Below are 19,617 nucleotides of genomic sequence, written 5' to 3'. Positions count from 1 at the left end.
CGACCTAGCCAACGTTCCTAGGACTTTAGTATGCAAATGAGCTCGGGCACGGGGCCGTGGCCCTAGCGTGATTGGCCCCTAAATCACCGTTCCGGCTTGCTATATGTTTTAGGGACCGTCTACAAATACACCACCACAGACTGGTGGCATACCACGTTACCATGGCAGTGAGTTCAGGAAAGAAATCACCAAAAATCAATGGGAACCACATTTTGTCATTCTGATTGATAGGTAGTGAGTTGACAATTGGTTGGCAATTAAAATACAATTTAAAATACATCACAAGTACAAATACATTTTCTCATTATGATTGCTCGCTGTCGTAGGCCTACTTGCACAGAGGTGGGCCTTTACATACTGCGGGTCATTATTTGATGATATTTAGCATTATAGCGGAAATAAGGATGCAATTATAGTGTTGAAAGTAGGCTACTACACAAATCAGAATGAGGAAATGTATTTAAAATAGATTTTGGAGATATATTTCAAACTATTAATTGGATCCTGTTTCACGATAAGCCAGATAGCATTACAAATGTAGTAAGTACAGACAACCATTGGCAAGCTAGGCTACTTACATCAATCAGATGAGAAAATGTGTTTTTTTTAGGATTTGTGGTGATTTCTTTCCTTGAATAGACTTCCATGGAAACGGTCTATGCCACCATTCCTGTGGGTTGTATTCGTAGACCGGTTCCTTTAGACAGATAGCAGCTCGGAACGTTGATTTAAGATATGATAATCACAAACAAATGTCGTGCTGCGTATTTTTGTCAATACGCTGTTCTGTCCTCAAACAGACACCCGTACTATAGTGCAATTTTGTTGATTAAGCCGATTGCGCGGATGAAGTCCGATTTGTCAAACAACTGATATCCGGCGCATATATCCCACCTGCCGCTACTATTGTACCCTAGATTGATTGCACTCTACGGGTAACCTGTGATACATGAGCTGATAAGGTGTGCGTGTCTTTCTCCGGCGGGCTCTGAAAAAGGAAACTGAAGCGTTGAGCCTCATTCTTCGGAGGTGTCGCTGTTTCCTCCTAACATGGACCAGCGGGCGCTGATTAGAGCATGTCTAGAGGAAGGTATCCCTACGACCGAACATGGGTGGGGTATATTTTCCCGAGGAGGAACGTTTCAAACAGGTAGCGATTATTATGACAGGCGAAATCTGGTTGGTTATTCACTCGTGAGGTCGAAGACGATTATTTATAGTTTTACCTTTTGTCAAATAACGAACTATGACAGTTGGACCAGGCCTACTATAAAGATGGTCTAGATTGAAGTTTGTCACGAGAACAACCAACATTATATACAGGCATATATATTTGGTATTCTTTCTTCTGACAAATTTAGCATATAATCGCTTTGGATAAAAGGCGTCTGCTAAACGCCGAAGGTAAAAGTTTTTGTACCTCATCTAATAACGGCGCGGGGACTCTTGTCAAGAACCTCGTTTCCTCAGGCTGGAGAGGTCCGGCAGAACTACAGGATGACCCCACACGGGTCGCTCCCTCAGGGCGGAGAGGTCCAGAGAACAACGGGCTGACCCCATCACGTCGTTTCTCACGGTGGAGAGGTCTGGAGAACTATGGGCTGACCTGCTGCGTCAACGCTCTGCTCCAGTCCTTCATCGCCACGTCGGAGATGAAGGACCTCCTCGACAGGTAACACCTCACCGGACTGTACACGCGTCTCAATCCTGATGTAATATTCCATCTTCTTACTCGGCTGTAAGTCTTCATATGATTCAGAACATGACGTGATTGTACTCCAAGGTGGGATTCGTCGTCTGTGCGTGAGGATGCCCTGGATAACGTGCCGGTCCATCTGAAGGGGGTCCTGGGGGCCATCAGAGACCCGTCCTGCCGGGCCCCCCACAAGGACTTCCTCCGCTGTCTGGACCGACAACACATCCGATGTGAGGGCCCCCCACACACTATAGACTCAGAGTATATTAGAGATATTACACGTATGATTAGGATGATGGATGATTTAGTAAGATGGTGATGACGACGTAGATGAAGAAGAAAATCATGGTGATGATGAAGATGGCTTTGGTTTCCCATGAGATGATGGCGATGGATAGATGGTGATGAGGAAGAGGGGTGGTTGTGATTGATCGATGATATGCTACGTCCGTTACTTTGTCTGGTGTTGCAGGAACGTACAGCATGATGCGAGACGAGGTCTTCCTGCGGTCCCGTGACTTCATCCCAGCAGGCAGATTGGATGCACAAGTCTTGGTTGGTGTTCATTATATAACGATCAAATCATCCTCACTTAAATCATACTGATCACATCGATACTGATCCTCACTTAATATCATAATGATCACATCCATAAAGATCCTCTATTAATCATACTGATCCATCTGCACAGATCCTCAATAAATCAACTACCCCAAACCCCACCCATAAAGAGGCTCAGGGTCTAGGAATGATATCCTATGAACAATCCAGATTCTCACAGATAATGATGGTGAAATAACTAATATATTTTAACAGTTAAGTGGACCCTCATTTATACTATACTAGTCCTTTTCTATAAATATGCTGTTCATGCCCAGTCTAACTACTGGTAGTTTTTATGCCCCATGAATGCAGGCCCCACTCACCTGTCAGGCCCCCACTCACCTGTCCGCCCCCCCCTACTCACCTGTAACGCCCCTCCTGACCTGCAGCCCTGGGGAGATTCCAGAGTCTGTACCCGGCTGGTCTGTGGAGCCCACCATACCAGTGTGTGGAGTGACTCCTCCAAACCAGTTTCCTGCCCAGCTCCAGCTACCTGCTCAGTCTGCCGCCTGCTACATACAGACATCAGAACAACACTCTGGTGAGTCCCAGACATAGATCATAACCTCCTTCCATCTTTTCTACCTATTTATCCCTGCTGTCTACAACATCCATCTATCTAAATCCATACTGTATATCTACATACAATCCACATATCTACATCCATGTATCTACATTTATCCTTTATCTACACGTCCATGTGTCCTACGTCTATCCATAAGGCTACACCTAACGACACATGATCATTAGCTCTGAATCCCGTCACCAATCAGCTGAAATGTTCTGTTCCGTTGTTTTCAGAAAGACTGCCTGGCGTCCTTCTTTGAGCTACAGAAGTTGAGCGGCATCGACAACTGCTTCTGCGACCAGTGCAAAACCCGGACCCCCTTTACACACGTTAGTGGTCTCTGTGCCCATTGCAAAACCCGGACCCCCTTTAAACACGTTAGTGGTCTCTGTGCCCATTGCAAAACCTGGACCTGGTCTAAACAGGTTAGTGGTCTCTGTGCCAAAGACCCGGCCGAAACAGGTTAGTGGTCTCTGTGCCAGAGACCCGGCCTAAACCTGTCAGTGGTCTCTGTGCCCAGGGCAGAACCGGTCTAGACAGGTCAGTGGTCTCTGTGCCCAGGGCAGAACCGGTCTAGACAGGTCAGTGGTCTCTGTGCCAAGGACCCGGTCTAAAACGGTTAGTGTTCTCTGTGCCCAGTGCAGAACCAGGACACAGTCTAAACATGTCAATTGAGACGCAGACTCGTAGACCCTTCTGTCGTGTCATGGAGAACCGTTCCAGCCTAAAGACCCTATCTTCTGTTCTGTTCCACAGGGAACAAAGGATCCTCCTACCTGCCCACCATTTTGTCTGGTGCAGCTGCAGAGGGTTTCGACTCTCTGACTCCGGCTGGATGTGCAGAAACTCGACCTGCTCTGGGAATTCCAAGAGTCTTTGGATTTCCAGGACATTTGCAGCCGAGATGTGTTTCAAAGGACCTTCCAAAAGGGTTTTTATTGTTGAAATATATGGAGTTTACATTGTTGAGGTGTGATGGTGAGTAGCCATGACAAGTCTTTGCGAATCGACCCCATAATTGAAAATAATATCAGTTCTGTTTCCATCCATCCATCATTTATTTCAATGATATGTTGTCACATTACTCATTCCGAGCATGGGCTTTGGTTTTTCAGAACGAGGGCACAAAGTACAGCTTGTCGCGGTGATCGTCCCACTCCGGGTCTGCGATGTTCGGACACTACACCGCCTTCGTCCGGGCTACAGGGGGCTCGGACTGGTTCTACGCAAACGACAGCCATGTTGAACCTGTGAGTGGTTATTCTGCGGCTCGGTTTGTTGGTTCCAGTGGCAAAAGCGAAACCTAAGCTCTCCCACTGATCTTCAGTGAATGTGAAATGGTGTTTAGATATGTACCTTGAGAAACAGGATATCCAATAGAAACTGATATTAGCGTTGGACAAAAGGAGGAAAGGAAATTGATGTCAACAGGCTAGTGTGGTTGCCACAATGCACCTCCTTTTCCAAACACCTACCTACATCTCCACTGTGTTAGAAGGTCCACAAATGGAACAATATCACACGAGTGGAAGTGCTGTTGTACTGAATATCAGCACGGCTGCTGTGATGCGGTCGAAGGTACGAGGACGCAGGCCGAGGTGCCGAAGATAATCAAAGCAGTGCTGATATTCACTACAACAGCTAGAGTGTGATATTGCTTTTTACAACAGTTCTACAAGCAACATTTATATCAGTAATAAACAACAACAGATTATGATTCGTTCGTTTATTTAATGATTTATTTGGCTTTGCCAACACAAATAGATCCGCAATTGGACCCGGACTGAACTGTTGCCAAGCAACACATAAACACACTAGCTTAACATAACATTAAAGGACAATTCCGGTATTTTGAACATTTAGCCCCCTTTCTGGTTTGTCTAGGATGAAATAGAGTGGTTAACACCGACACTTTGAATATTGGTCCTGTCTCGGGTATTTGGCTAATTCCAAATCGCCCCTGTCTGCTTCACAATGGCTGGCTATGTGCATTCAAAAACACCCCTAAACGATCGTTTTCAGAAATGTAAATCTCATCGAGTGGTTAGTGGTGTTCCCTGCTGTTCTTAATCTAGCATTTTAGCGGAACCAGAAATGGAAAGCGGGATTGCTTGAGGTCTTTTCGCTCGGCTCTAGCCCTACTGTTGATTCTGTTTCCGGTTCCGGTCCGGTTTCCATTTCATTAACAAAATACCGATATACAAAATGCCAAAGACAGAAACTGACAGAAACTGTATTTCGCTACGATACTTGATTAGGAACAGCAACGAACACCACTAACCACTCGATGAGTTTCACATTTCTGAAGACGAACGTTTAGGGGTGTTTATGAATGCACATAGCCAGCTATTGTGAAGCAGGCAGGGGCGACTCGAAATTAGCCAAATACTCGAGACAGCACCAATGTTAAAAATTTCGCTGTTAACCATTCTATTTCATCCTGGACAAACCAGAAAGGGGGCTCAATGTTCAAAATACTGGAATTGTCCTTTAACGGTTGAGAACACCTGTAAAGCGGAGTGGTACATGTATAGTTAAAGGTCCCAGTGCTGTTATACTCTATATCAGCACTCATGGATGCCTCTTGTCCATCAAATTACTTGGTCTGAACTAACTGTTGTATAAGAACCAATAAGGGGTTTTATTGCTGTATTTGATGGTTTCCTGCCCCTGAACCTCCAGGTTTCCTGGGAGGCTGTGAGGGAGACGTACGGCGGTCGCAGCAGGTAAGCTTCTCAACGCGCTGTTATGATTTAATATGTGAACATATTAATAACAATGATAACATGATGAGACCAACGCTGTGATGCTCCCAGCAGGACAGCCTACATGCTGCTGTACCGGAGAGAGCCCACCCAGACCCAGGGAGGGGGAGAGGGGGAGGAACAAGAAGGAGAGAGACAAGAAGGAGAGAGACAAGAAGGGGAGGTACAAGAAGGGGAGAGACAAGGAGGGGAGGTACAAGAAGGGGAGAAACTAGAAGGAGAAAAACAAGGAGGGGAGGAACGAGGAGGGGAAAAACAAGAAGGGGAACCAGAAAGGGAGAAACCAGAAGTGGAGAAACTAGAAGGAGAGAGACGGGAAGGGGAGAAACAAGAAAGGGAGAAACCAGAAGGAGAGAAACTAGAAAGGGAGAATCAAGGAGGGTATAAAAAAGTAGGGGAGAAACAAGGGGGGAGAAACAAGAAGGGGAGATACTAGAAGGAGAGAAACTAGAAAGGGAGAAACTATGGGAGAATCAAGGAGGGTAGAAACAAGTAGGGGAGAAACCAGATGGAGAGAAACAAGATGGAGTGCCCCAGTTATCAGGCTGAAGGGGGATTATTTGTTTATAAACATGGCGGATGCGCACGCAGAAAGATAGCAAATATAATATTTGTTTGACCGGTTGGCATGGTTATCTCTGTGTGGTTAATTTGCAGTTCCGGTGTTAAATAGCGATTTTGTCAGCTTACTGTTAAATTAAACTGTAATCAGAAAATTGGGACATATGCTATAGACCCTATAGTATCTGTGGTATAAAGGCTGGGACGAATTATAAATATGAATTTTAAATATGTACACTTTATGTTGAAAGTATAGACTGTTGCGATTCCCATTACCGATGTAAGTCGCTTTGGATAAAAGCGTCAGCTAAATGCCCTAATTGTTATTGTATTTATTATAAGGGTTTGTGCAACCAACCGCACAACAAGACATGATTGCGGCTCTTGTCGCTCTCGTCTCTTTCTGCGCGTAGAACGGGGAGTGACGTAGAGTGATAATCCCCCTATTAAAAAGAACGAAGTCCCTGTGCACAGTATTTTGATCCTAAGGTGCTGGTGATGTGCAGTCAACAATAGTATATCAAGTCAAAGAAGTGTAAAATCACCGTACACTGGTATAAGCTGATAAGCAGATTTATTTTGTGAACGACGCGTTTCGCTGTTGCTTCATCAGGTTCACTCTTCAAATTTATGACACGACAGGTGATTTGATGATTTACAGGGTCACATGACCTCACCAATTAGTGCGAGACACCACCAAATCAACACTCCAAGCTCACATACAATACAAAAAATGTTCACATATTATGCATCCAAGGTTCACGTATCAATAACAATGTTCAAATTAAAGCATATACGTTTAAGCTTTCACAAGGATAGGCAACACTTAAATATCAGGCTCACATATCATAAATAACAATGTGCAAATGTTGATGCTCAAACACCAGAAGATTTAAACTTTCACAAAAATGTAACTAAAATCCTGTAATTCATTGAGGCCATTGGGTTCCACTGTGTTTATTTGTGTTCATTTATAATAATAATAATACATTTTATTTATAATGCACTTTATATTCAAGAATCTCAAAGTGCTTCAGAGAAAAAAATAACTATTAAAAGGGGGAACCTCAAAGAAAGTTTAGCTAAATGCTCTTTATCCAGTAGGACTCTCTCCTTAAAAGTTGTTTAATCAAGTTATGGTATCAGCCTGATATTTTTTTTATATATATATATATATATATATATATATATATATATAATTATCAGGCTGATACCGTCCGAGAGCATTCAGAATGTACTGTAACACCACCACACATGTTGGGGTCACATTTATCCATCATTTTACATAATTTAGAATGTATATAGATATATATAGATTATATAGATTTATACAACGGGGGGCCTGAATCCAGCGATCTGATTGGTTCCTAACTGTTGTATAATGAGCGTATACATAACTGCTTTGACGCCCAATCATTTTGTGAAAGTATCACTCCGCGCCTTGAAGTGGAAAGTGTCAAAGAATACAACTTTATTTTTACTAGTGTGTGTGTGTGTGAAGTCATTTCGCCATAATTTTAACAGTTGTATAAAAGCAATAGCACAGTCCACTGAAGTCTAATATCGGCCAGTGAACTGCTCCATAGGATAAATTGCCGGCGAACCGCTCTATCGGAGCCTTCTCTCGGAGGGACGCTAAAGTGTGTTGCATAGCGACCGTCGATGCATAGCGGCAGCCAGGAGGGACTACTTTTTGGTAGTCTTTAATAAAACGGCTACTTTGACTTTCTTGGTTTCTTTTTAAATGTAGTGTGTCTATGACTTTCGTTTCGCCATAACAGTAACCGTTGTATAAAAGCAATTAAGCAATAGATCACTTCAGTCAGTGGCATGTGCTCATTATACCACTGTGAAGGGGGTCGCCGGCCCTCCGCTGCGCGTCGGGGCCGGACAACGCCCCTTAACAGTGGTATAATGAGCACATACCACAGCCTGGCGTGATCTATTGCTTAAATATATAGATTATTATTATTCATCTCATGTTTTCTGGCCAATGTCTTTGTTTTGGGTTTTTAAAAAAAAAAAGAAATACTATACAGTATGTGTAATGTATACAGTATATATCTGGGTTTTTTCTGGCAATACTTTGGTTTTGGTTTTTATTGTATTTGTATAATTTCGAGATGCCTGTGTATTAAATACGCTGTTGATATATTTCTTGTTTTTTACAGAATTTTATTTTCAATACAAAAACGCGTTTGGATTCTGCCACACTCCGATGAGAGGACTCTGAACAGCAGAAAGCTGTGTTTGATTTTCTGTTCTTGTAAACATGTGTGTGAGGTGCTGGTTGCCCTCCAGAGAAAGACGATGAGAAGAACAAACTATATGTCTATATCTTACTACTATAATAGTTGGCCTGTCTCACCAGTAACTCAAGTTACTCATGTGCGCATGTGCCAAGCAGCCTGCAGCTCACACACACACACAGCATGCGCAAACGCATACATACACCGCAAGCAAGCCCATACACACCGCACACACACACCGCACACACACGCACATGCTCACAAACATACATGGAAACGCACACACGCACGCGCACACACCGCACGTCAAAACAAAGGCAGCGACACATACACAGAAGCACACACACACGCACGCGCACACACCATACGTCAAGACAGGCAGCGACACACTCTCCAAGCTAAGACGTTATGTTTTTAAACATAACGTCAACAAACTCTCCCAGGTAACACGTTCTGACTATAGAAATTGCGATAAAAGAAGGGAAGAGACAATTTCTCACCTCGACAAGCAACGGCGGGTCGTTCATTTTGTCATATTAAGACCGTTAAATTCAAACATCGAACCGACCGGCATATCAACACATAAGTCACGTCACGTGATCTTAAAGAGACAGTGTCCCTATAACACAGAACGAAAACATGTCAATAGCACAGTACCGTGAATTATGTCTATAGAGTCTACCACAAGACTACACTTTGTTGCTCAAATGTAATATTACTCTCCTCCTTGAGCCTCCCGAAATGTCTTTACACTTTGTTTCTCAAACTTAATATTACCCTTCTCCTTGAGCCTCCCAAATGTCTTGCGATATTGAAATCCCCCCCTCCCCCCTGCGGACGGTTTCAGTTGTTTTATTTTAATTATGTTTTGTGTGTATGCTATGTGTGACTGAAGGCTACTGCTGCCTGTCTTGGCCAGGACACTGGAAGAGATGTTGATTATTATTTTCAACTACCCAATAGTAGTTGCCTTGCATTTTAAAATGTCAATGCACTTTTCACCCCTGAATAACAGTAAAAGGTATTTAATAATTGATTTGCATGCATAGTATACTACAATTACCATTGAACAATTACAGTTACCATAAATTGACTAATTTTATAATTTAATCAAATGCTCACACACTAGCTGCTTTCAGACACACGCTTAAAGGGGACCTATTATGCTTTTTCGACTTTTATGACCTATAAACGTTGTTATAATGATTGATAGTCATGTTTAACCATACACAAAAAACGATGTCGATTTTCGGGAAAATCTTCCTCTCATGTGGGCGCTTTCAGCATTCTCTGTCAACGCTCGGTTTCGTCCTTCTCCGCGCCCTAGCCCCCCTCCTGCCAACCCAACTCCGTTGTGATTGGTTACCTTCCTTGAAGCGCGCGCGTGGGCAGATTTGACCAGGCATATGGGGGCGCGGCAGGAGTGCCTCTACGTAGATGATTTCCCGGAAATGTGAACAAGTGAATCGCAAACGTTGTCCCGAGTGTTTAGCGCTCTGCACAGCCACCCCAGACTGTCAGCAGGGAATACGTCGAAATGCATGCAATGCATGAACATAACTATCAATCATTATAACAACGTTTATAGGTCATAAAAGTCAAAAAAGCATAATAGGTCCCCTTTAAGTCCTGATATTCTCCTGATGTGCCATATGTTTGAACAACATATCCTGACATTTGTACCCTGAAAATCTCTTGAATAATGCTACCCCTGAGGTAGTATTTTGTAAAATTGTAAAAATGATAAGCAAAATGTTATTATATTATGCGCTCAGAAATTGTTTACATTATCGCATGGGGTTTCCGCATTATTGCTATGGATTTAATTACAACTAGAGGTTGAAAACTCTCGTTCATTTTATAATTTGATGGAAGTCTTTTCGGTGTTAAGGCTCGTCTGTCTGTGAAATAAGAGGAAGAAATGTCTCTTGTGTTTTAATAAGGTATAATATCCTATTTGCGTTCAAATATCCTGTGGTGAGTCAAACTGACTATATTCTTACAACTCACCCGGTCAAACTGATCCCGTGGTGAGACACCAGAGCGGGGAAAAGTCAGCCGCATGCAGTTTCGATATTCGGTTTTCATTTACCCCACAATCTGATTAATCAACACAATTGCACTTCATTACGGGTGTAGTATGTTAAGGACAGTAGGCCTATAGGACACCGTATCGACAAAACATCACAGCGACATGTTGTTCCTATCGATATCTGTGCGAGAAAAGCGCTTAAGGGGCCACTCACACTAGGGCTGTTTGCCTGTTCCGTGCTGCAGGAAGATTCAGCACGATTCCCCCCCTCCCCACTCCCCCCGCTGGCCCGTGGTCACACTGCTCCCGAAGGCCGTGGCCTGGGCACGATTGCTCCTTCATACATACGTCATCACGTCGTAATACGATTAATACGTCATCACCAAGCGTCCTCGCCGCCATAACAACAATGGAGAACAACAACGTGAATGTTGTCGTCGGCCCAAATTTCAAGTAAACACTCGGCTTCACTATCGCACCAACGTAAACCTACTCGTGAACCGCTTGCCGCCATTGTTTAAAATGATTGTTGTGGGGAAGAAGGACATGGACCTATAAAGAAAGAAGGGTCGCGCAAGGACTACGTCATCCAGCTCACGTTGCGTATCCGCACGTGGGCGAGTGTCATCTCATTAGCATCTGTACTTTGGCCACGGCACACCTCTCCCAAGTGTGCCGTGGCCAAGGGGGCTGTTCCGTGCTGGAATACGGATGGTGTGGTCACACTAGCCAAACGTTCTAGACTTTAGTATGCAAATGAGCTCGGGCACGGGGCCGTGGCCCTAGTGTGAGTGGCCCCTAAATCAACGTTCCGGCTGCTATCTGTTTTAGGGACCGTCTACAAATTACACCCCCACAGACTGGTGGCATACACGTTACCATGGCAGTGATTCAGGAAAGAAATCACCAAAAATCAATGGAAACACATTTTGTCATTCTGATTGATGTAGTAGTTGACAATGGTTGGCAATTAAAATACAATTAAAATACATCAATTAAAATACATTTTCTCATTATGATTGCTGTAGTAGGCCTACTTGCCAATGGTGGGCTTTACATACTGCGGGTCATTATTTGATGATATTTAGCATTATAGCGAATAAGGATGCAATTAATAGTTTGAAAGTACTACACAATCAGAATGAGAAAATGTATTTAAATAGATTTTTGGAGAATATTTCAAACTATTAATTGGATCCTGTTTCACGATAATGCAAGATAGCATTAAAATGTAGTAAGTAACAGCCAACCATTGGCAACTAGGCTACTACATCAATCAGATGAGAAAATGTGTTTTTATGATTTGTGGTGATTTCTTTCCTGAAATAATTCCATGGAAACGTCTATGCCACCAGTCTGTGGGGTGTAATTCGTAGACGGTTCCTTTATGACAGATAGCAGCCGGAACGTTGATTTAAGATATTGATATCAACAACAAATGTCGGTGCGATTTTTTGTCAATACGGTGTCTGTCCTCAACATACACCCGTAATATAGTGCAATTTTGTTGATTAAGCCGATTGCGCGATGAATCCGATTGCAAAACTGAATATCCGGCGAATATCCAACCTGCCGCTAACTTTTACCCTAGATTGATTGCAATCTACGGTAACCTGTGATACATGAGCTGATAAGTTTCGTTTCTCCGGCGGCTCTGAAAAAGAAACTGAAGCGTTGAGCCTCTTCGGAGGTGAGCTGTTCTCCTAAACATTGGACCAGCGGAGCTGATTAGAGATGTCTAGAGGAAGGTATCCCTACGACCGATACATGGGGGGTATTTTCACGAGGAGGAACGTTTCAACAGGTAGGCGATATTATTAAATCGAAATCTGTTGGTTATTTAACTCGCGATCGAAGCGATTATTTATAGTTTTACCTTTTGTCAAATAACGAACTATGACAGTTGACCAGGCCTACTATAAAAGATGGATAGAATTGAATTTGTCAAGAAGAAACAACCAACATTATATACAGGCATATATATTTGGTATTCTTTCTTCTGACAAATGTACGCATTATAATTCGCTTTGGATAAAAGCGTCTGCTAAACGCCGTAAAGGTAAATGTTTTGTAGCCTCATCTAATAAACGGCGCGGGACTCTTGTCAGAACCTCGTTCCTCAGGCTGGAGAGGTCCGGAGAACTACAGGATGACCCCACACGGTCGCTCCTCAGGGCGGAGAGGTCCAGAGAACAACGGGCTGACCCCATCACGTCGTTTCTCACGGTGGAGAGGTCTGGAGAACTATGGGCTGACCTGCTGCGTCAACGCTCTGCTCCAGTCCTTCATCGCCACGTCGGAGATGAAGGACCTCCTCGACAGGTAACACCTCACCGGACTGTACACGCGTCTCAATCCTGATGTAATATTCCATCTTCTTACTCGGCTGTAAGTCTTCATATGATTCAGAACATGACGTGATTGTACTCCAAGGTGGGATTCGTCGTCTGTGCATGAGGATGCCCTGGATAACGTGCCGGTCCATCTGAAGGGGGTCCTGGGGGCCATCAGAGACCCGTCCTGCCGGGCCCCCCACAAGGACTTCCTCCGCTGTCTGGACCGACAACACATCCGATGTGAGGGCCCCCCACACACTATAGACTCAGAGTATATTAGAGATATTACACGTATGATTAGGATGATGGATGATTTAGTAAGATGGTGATGACGACGCAGATGAAGAAGAAAATCATGGTGATGATGAAGATGGCTTTGGTTTCCAATGAGATGATGGCGATGAGATAGATGGTGATGAGGAAGAGGGTGGTGGTGTTGATGATGAATATGCTACGTCCGTTTTGTCTGGTGTTGCAGTGAACGTACAGCATGATGCAGACGAGGTCTTCCTGGCGGTCCTGAACTTCATCCAGCAGCAGATGGATGACAAAGTCTTGGTTGGTGTTTCATTAATCATACCGATCACATCCATCCTCACTTAAATCATACTGATCACATCGATACTGATCCTCACTTAAATCATAATGATCACATCCATAAAGATCCTCTATTAAATCATACTGATCACATCTGCACAGATCCTCAATTAAATCATACTACACCCACCCATAAAGAGGCTCAGGAATGATATCCATGAACAATCCAGATTCTCACAGATAATGATGGTGAAATAACTAATATATTTTAACAGTTAAGTGACCCTCATTTATACTATACTAGTCTTTTCTATAATATGCTGTTCAATGCCCAGTCTAAACTACGGTAGTATGCCCCCCTGACCTGCAGGCCCACCTCACCTGTACGCCCCCCCCTCACCTGTCCGCCCCCCCCTCACCTGTACGCCCCCCCTGACCTGCAGGCCCTGGAGATCCAGAGTCTGTACCGGCTGTCTGTGGAGCTCCACCACCAGTGTGTGGAGTGCTCCTCCAACCAGTTCCTGCCCAGCTCCAGCTACCTGCTCAGTCTGCCGCTGCACATAAGAAATCAGAACAACACTCTGGTGAGTCCCAGACATAGATCTATACCTCCTTCCATCTTTCTACCTATTTATCCATGTGTCTACAACATCCATATATCTACATCCATACTGTATATCTACATCCAATCCACATATCTACATCCATGTATCTACATTTATCCTTTTATCTACACGTCCATGTGTCTACGTCTATCCATCAGGCTACACATAACGACACATGATCATTAGCCTCTGAATCCCTTCACCAATCAGCTGAAATGTTCTTTTCCGTTGTTTTCAGAAAGACTGCCTGGCGTCCTTCTTTGAGCTACAGAAGTTGAGCGGCATCGACAACTGCTTCTGCGACCAGTGCAAAACCCGGACCCCCTTTACACACGTTAGTGGTCTCTGTGCCCATTGCAAAACCCGGACCCCCTTTAAACACGTTAGCGGTCTCTGTGCCCATTGCAAAACCTGGACCTGGTCTAAACAGGTTAGTGGTCTCTGTGCCAAAGACCCGGCCTAAACAGGTTAGTGGTCTCTGTGCCAGAGACCCGGCCTAAACCTGTCAGTGGTCTCTGTGCCCAGGGCAGAACCGGTCTAGACAGGTCAGTGGTCTCTGTGCCCAGGGCAGAACCGGTCTAGACAGGTCAGTGGTCTCTGTGCCAAGGACCCGGTCTAAAACGGTTAGTGTTCTCTGTGCCCAGTGCAGAACCAGGACACAGTCTAAACATGTCAATTGAGTCGCAGACTCGTAGACCCTTCTGTCGTGTCATGGAGAACCGTTCCAGCCTAAAGACCCTTCTTTCTGTTCTGTTCCACAGGGACACAGGATCCTCTCCCTGCCCACCATTTTGTGCGTGCAGCTGCAGAGGTTTCGACTCTCTGACTCCGGCTGGATGCAGAAACTCGACTGCTCTGTGGAATTCCAAGAGTCTTTGGATTTCCAGGACATTTGCAGCCGAGATGTGTTTTCAAAGGACTTCCAAAAGGTGTTTTTTGTTTAAATATATGGAAGTTTACATTGTTGAGGTGTGATGTTGAGTAGCCATTACAAGTCTTTGGAAATCAACCCCATAATTGATAAATAATATCAGTTCTGTTTCCATCCATCCATCATTTATTTCAATGATATGTGTCCATTCTCATTCCGAGCGTGGGCTTTGTTTTTCAGAATGAGGGCACAAAGTACAGCTTGTTCGCGGTGATTGTCCACTCCGGGTCTGCGATGTTCGGACACTACACCGCCTTCGTCCGGGCGACAGGGGGCTCGGACTGGTTCTACGCAAACGACAGCCAAGTTGAACCTGTGAGTGGTTATTCTGCGGCTTCGGTTTGTTGGTTCCAGTGGCAAAAGCGAAACCTAAGCTCTCCCACTGATCTTCAGTGAATGTGAAATGGTGTTTAGATATGTACCTTGCGAAACAGGATATCCAATAGAAACTGGATATTAGCGTTGGACAAAAGGAGGAAAGGAAATTGATGTCAACAGGCTAGTGTGGTTACCACAATGCACCTCCTTTTCCAAACTCCTACCTACATCTCCACTGTGTTAGAAGGTCCACAAATGGAACAATATCACACGAGTGGAAGTGCTGTTGTACTGAATACCAGCACGGCTGCTGAGATGCGGTCGGAGGTACGAGGACGCAGGCCGAGTGCCGAAGATAATCAAAGCAGTGCTGATATTCACTACAACAGCAGAGTGTGATGTTGCTTTTTTACAACAGTTCTACAAGCAACATTTATAACAGTAATAAACAACAACAGATTATGATTCGTTCCTTTATTTAATGATTTATTTGGCTTTGCCAACACAAATAGATCCGCAATTGGACCCGGACTGAACTGTTGCCAAGCAACACATAAACACACTAGCTTAACATAACATTAAAGGACAATTCCGGTATTTTGAACATTTAGCCCCCTTTCTGGTTTGTCTAGGATGAAATAGAGTGGTTAACACCGACACTTTGAATATTGGTCCTGTCTCGAGTATTTGGCTAATTCCAAATCGCCCCTGTCTGCTTCACAATGGCTGGCTATGTGCATTCAAAAACACCCCTAAATGATCGTTAGTGGTGTTCCCTGCTGTTCTTAATCTAGCATTTTAGCGGAACCAGAAATGGAAAGCGGGATTGCTTGAGGTATTTTCGCTCGGCTCTAGCCCTACTGTTGATTCTGTTTCCGGTTCCGGTCCGGTTTCCATTTCATTTACAAAATGCCGATATACAAAATGCCAAAGACACAAACTGACAGAAACTGTATTTCGCTACGATACTTGATTAGGAACAGCAACGAACACCACTAACCACTCGATGAGTTTCACATTTCTGAAGACGAACGTTTAGGGGTGTTTTTGAATGCACATAGCCAGCTATTGTGAAGCAGGCAGGGGCGACTCGAAATTAGCCAAATACTCGAGACAGCACCAATGTTAAAAATGTCGGTGTTAACCATTCTATTTCATCCTGGACAAACCAGAAAGGGGGCTCAATGTTCAAAATACTGGAATTGTCCTTTTAACGGTTGAGAACACCTGTAAAGCGGAGTGGTACATGTATAGTTAAAGGTCCCAGTGCTGTTATACTCTATATCAGCACTCATGGAATGCCTCTTGTCCATCAAATTACTTGGTCTGAACTAACTGTTGTATAAGAACCAATAAGGGGTTTTATTGCTGTATTTGATGGTTTCCTGCCCCTGAACCTCCAGGTTTCCTGGGAGGCTGTGAAGGAGACGTACGGCGGTCACAGCAGGTAAGCTTCTCAACGCGCTGTTATGATTTAATATGTGAACATATTAATAACAATGATAACATGATGAGACCAACGCTGTGATGCTCCCAGCAGGACAGCCTACATGCTGCTGTACCGGAGAGAGCCCACCCAGACCCAGGGAGGGGGAGAGGGGGAGGAACAAGAAGGAGAGAGACAAGACGGAGAGAGACAAGAAGGGGAGAGACAAGAAGGGGAGAGACAAGAAGGGGAGGTACAAGAAGGGGCGGTACATGAAGGAGGGAGACGGGAAGGGAAGAAACAAGTGGGGAGAAACAAGAAGGGGAGAAACAGGAAGGGGAGAAATTAGAAGTGGAAAAACTAGAAGTGGAGAAACTGGAGGAGAGAAACTAGGAGGAGAGAAACTAGAAGGAGAGAAACTAGAAGTGGAGAAACCAGAAGGAGAGATACTAGGAGGAGAGAAACTAGGAGGAGAGAAACTAAGAGGAGAGAAACTGGAGGAGAAAAACCAGAAGGAGAGAAATTAGAAAGGGAGAAATTAGATGGAGAGAAACAAGGAGGGTAGAAACAAGATGGAGTGCCCCATCAGGCTGATAGCGTCTGAGAGCATTCAGACGGATATATTGATATATATATATATGCATAATTAGGCAGTTATCTCAGGCTGACAGGCTGATACCGTCTGAGAGCATTCAGAATGTACAGTCACGCCACATGTTGGTATCACATTTGTTCATCATTTTACATCATTTATAATATATGTATGGTTATAGATTATTATTATTCATCTTTTTTTCTGGCAAATGTCTTTGTTTTGGGTTTTTACAAAAAAAAATGTTTACTATATATGTAATGTATGTGTATATATACAGTATTAGTATATATCTGTTTTTTTTCTGGCAATACTTGGTTTTTATTGTATTTGTATAATTTTGAGATGCCTGTGTTGTCAGGTTTTTACTAAAAAAATGTTTACTATGTGTTATTTATGTGCATATATATATATATATATATGTTAGTGCTGTCAGTTAAACGCGTTATTAACGGCGTTAACGCAAACCAATTTTAACAGTGTTAATTTTTTATTGCACGATTAACGCAATTATTATTATTATTATTTATTTTTTCTTTGGCTCAAAACAAAGAAGCAGTAGCCTGACTGCTATGTTCAAGGGAGTATGTTTGTGTGTTCATCGTTTAATGGAACTATAGGCTTTTTTTTTGCATCGTCCTGTTTATGCCAATGTTGTTATTAATAAAAAAACATTTGCACAAGGCAAGCCGATGCACTTCTCCATGTTGATAAGAGAATTAAAATTAGAAAAATTAATGGGACAAAGAAATCAAGGGATATTTAGCATATTATTATTTATTTATTTTTAATCGCGAGTTAACTATGACATTAATGCGATTAATCGCGATTAAATATTTTTTAGCGCTTGCCAGCACTAATTATATATATATATATATATTAGTGCTGTCAAGCGATTCAAATATTTAATCGCGATATATATATATATATAGGTTTTTTCTCTGGCAATACCGTGGTTTCTGTTTTTATTGTATTTGTATAATTTCAAGATGCCTGTGTATTAAATATGCTGCAGATATATTTCTTTTTAATTGCAGAATTTTATAATCAAAACAAAAAGTTTTCAGTCCTTCTGATAATCCCGCTAGGGGGCGGTAGAGAGTCAATACCCGCATGAGGCCGTCAGTACCGAGGCTCTCGGCGGACCACACACCGTCTTGTAACCGGGCTGGGGGGTTGTCTAAAAGAGGAAGCAGGCCTTCTGGAGCTGTTAGGGAAATACCTGCACTGGTGTGTTGACTCATTGTTGTATCGACACACCACCACCACCACCACTTTGACTGTGACTCTGAGAACGTGAAAAAAACGCCCCTACTAACACGCACAGTCGCACACACCTTTCAGTTTCCACAGAACACACAATCTTCATTTCTCAATCCTCCCAGCCCCACAAAGTGCTATGTTGCATCCCACTGATTTCGTATTGAGTTGACTCTTCTCCAACTCTTGCAAGTTCCCACATAGTTCCAGCAGCACGGGCTGTCTTGGCAGGGCCGCCGCTGCAGAACTCGGCCCGCTCTTAAAGCGAGAGTTCCCAGGCTGGGGCCCCTGAGAAGCGGCTGACGGAATGGAACATGTCCCGCGCTGCGGGGGCCCATGCTAACAACCCATAGCTCTCCGTGAGTTAACAATAAAATAATGGACAGTGAGAAACCTACACCCAACAATGTGATGTATTTGATACAACTAAATTATAGTTGTGTTTTGGACAGGAATGAATATGGCTGCATGTCAGAGGCTACATGAGTGCTGCTCTGTTCAACTTCTTAAGCTGGCTGCTAAATGTAAAGTGTTCATGTTGGGGAAACAATGTCAACATTGTGCCCCAAGGACTGAACAGACATTTTCAGAGCTGAGTCACAGTTCTTGTGCTCAGCGGTTGTATAGAATTATAATTATCTTTTATCATACAATATCGCCTGTGTAACACTGATTATGGGTCTGCTGCTGTATGCAAAGGGTGGTAGACCAAACCAGTGAGGAAGTGCCTACTGGTCTGCTGCTGTATGAACAGGGTGGTAGACCAAACCAGTGAGGAAGTGCCTACTGGTCTGCTGCTGTATGAACAGGGTGGTAGACCAAACCAGTGAGGATGATTGCACTGGTCTGCTGCTGTATAAACAGGGTGGTAGACCAAACCAGTAAGGATGAGTCTACTACTGGTTCATAGAGGAGCTGATCCGTACTAGTTAGCATTGTGAGCCACGTCGTTTTTGTCCTATGATGATGGCTTTGTGAAGAGGCTCTCTATGTCAGAGTTTATAAATAGCTTGCCATGTCATGAGGCCAGACCGATGTCCAGATGTACTGTCACATGTTGGGGGGGATTCAGGTATATGAGGGGGGGGGGGGGGGGGGGGGGGCACAGGAAGGCACCTTTGGGGAGGGGGGGGGGGGG

General features: G+C 43.8%; 2 protein-coding genes across 2 annotated transcripts; both read left to right on the top strand.

The window, feature by feature from the left end:
• Positions 1-4,033: 4,033 nt before the first annotated feature.
• LOC130372847 (ubl carboxyl-terminal hydrolase 18-like) lies at positions 4,034-6,618 on the top strand. The gene is made up of 4 exons (XM_056579010.1): positions 4,034-4,117; positions 5,550-5,593; positions 5,687-5,825; positions 6,607-6,618. Exons 1-4 carry the CDS (start codon positions 4,037-4,039, stop codon positions 6,616-6,618), a joined length of 276 nt encoding a protein of 91 aa, XP_056434985.1. The 5' UTR covers positions 4,034-4,036.
• A 3,415-nt stretch (positions 6,619-10,033) lies between these two features.
• LOC130372653 (ubl carboxyl-terminal hydrolase 18-like) lies at positions 10,034-18,009 on the top strand. The gene is made up of 10 exons (XM_056578778.1): positions 10,034-12,278; positions 12,583-12,796; positions 12,908-13,050; positions 13,289-13,368; positions 13,791-13,931; positions 14,191-14,286; positions 14,714-14,881; positions 15,064-15,198; positions 16,605-16,648; positions 16,742-18,009. The coding sequence occupies exons 1-10, from the start codon at positions 12,209-12,211 to the stop codon at positions 16,974-16,976; spliced, it is 1,326 nt and encodes a 441-aa protein (XP_056434753.1). The 5' UTR covers positions 10,034-12,208; the 3' UTR covers positions 16,977-18,009.
• Positions 18,010-19,617: the final 1,608 nt, after the last annotated feature.

This window comes from Gadus chalcogrammus, chromosome 19, assembly GCF_026213295.1.
Source record: "Gadus chalcogrammus isolate NIFS_2021 chromosome 19, NIFS_Gcha_1.0, whole genome shotgun sequence".
Taxonomy (NCBI): Eukaryota; Metazoa; Chordata; class Actinopteri; order Gadiformes; family Gadidae; genus Gadus; species Gadus chalcogrammus.
Note: the sequence above shows the minus strand (reverse complement) of the source record. Positions and strands in the feature narration are given on the sequence as shown.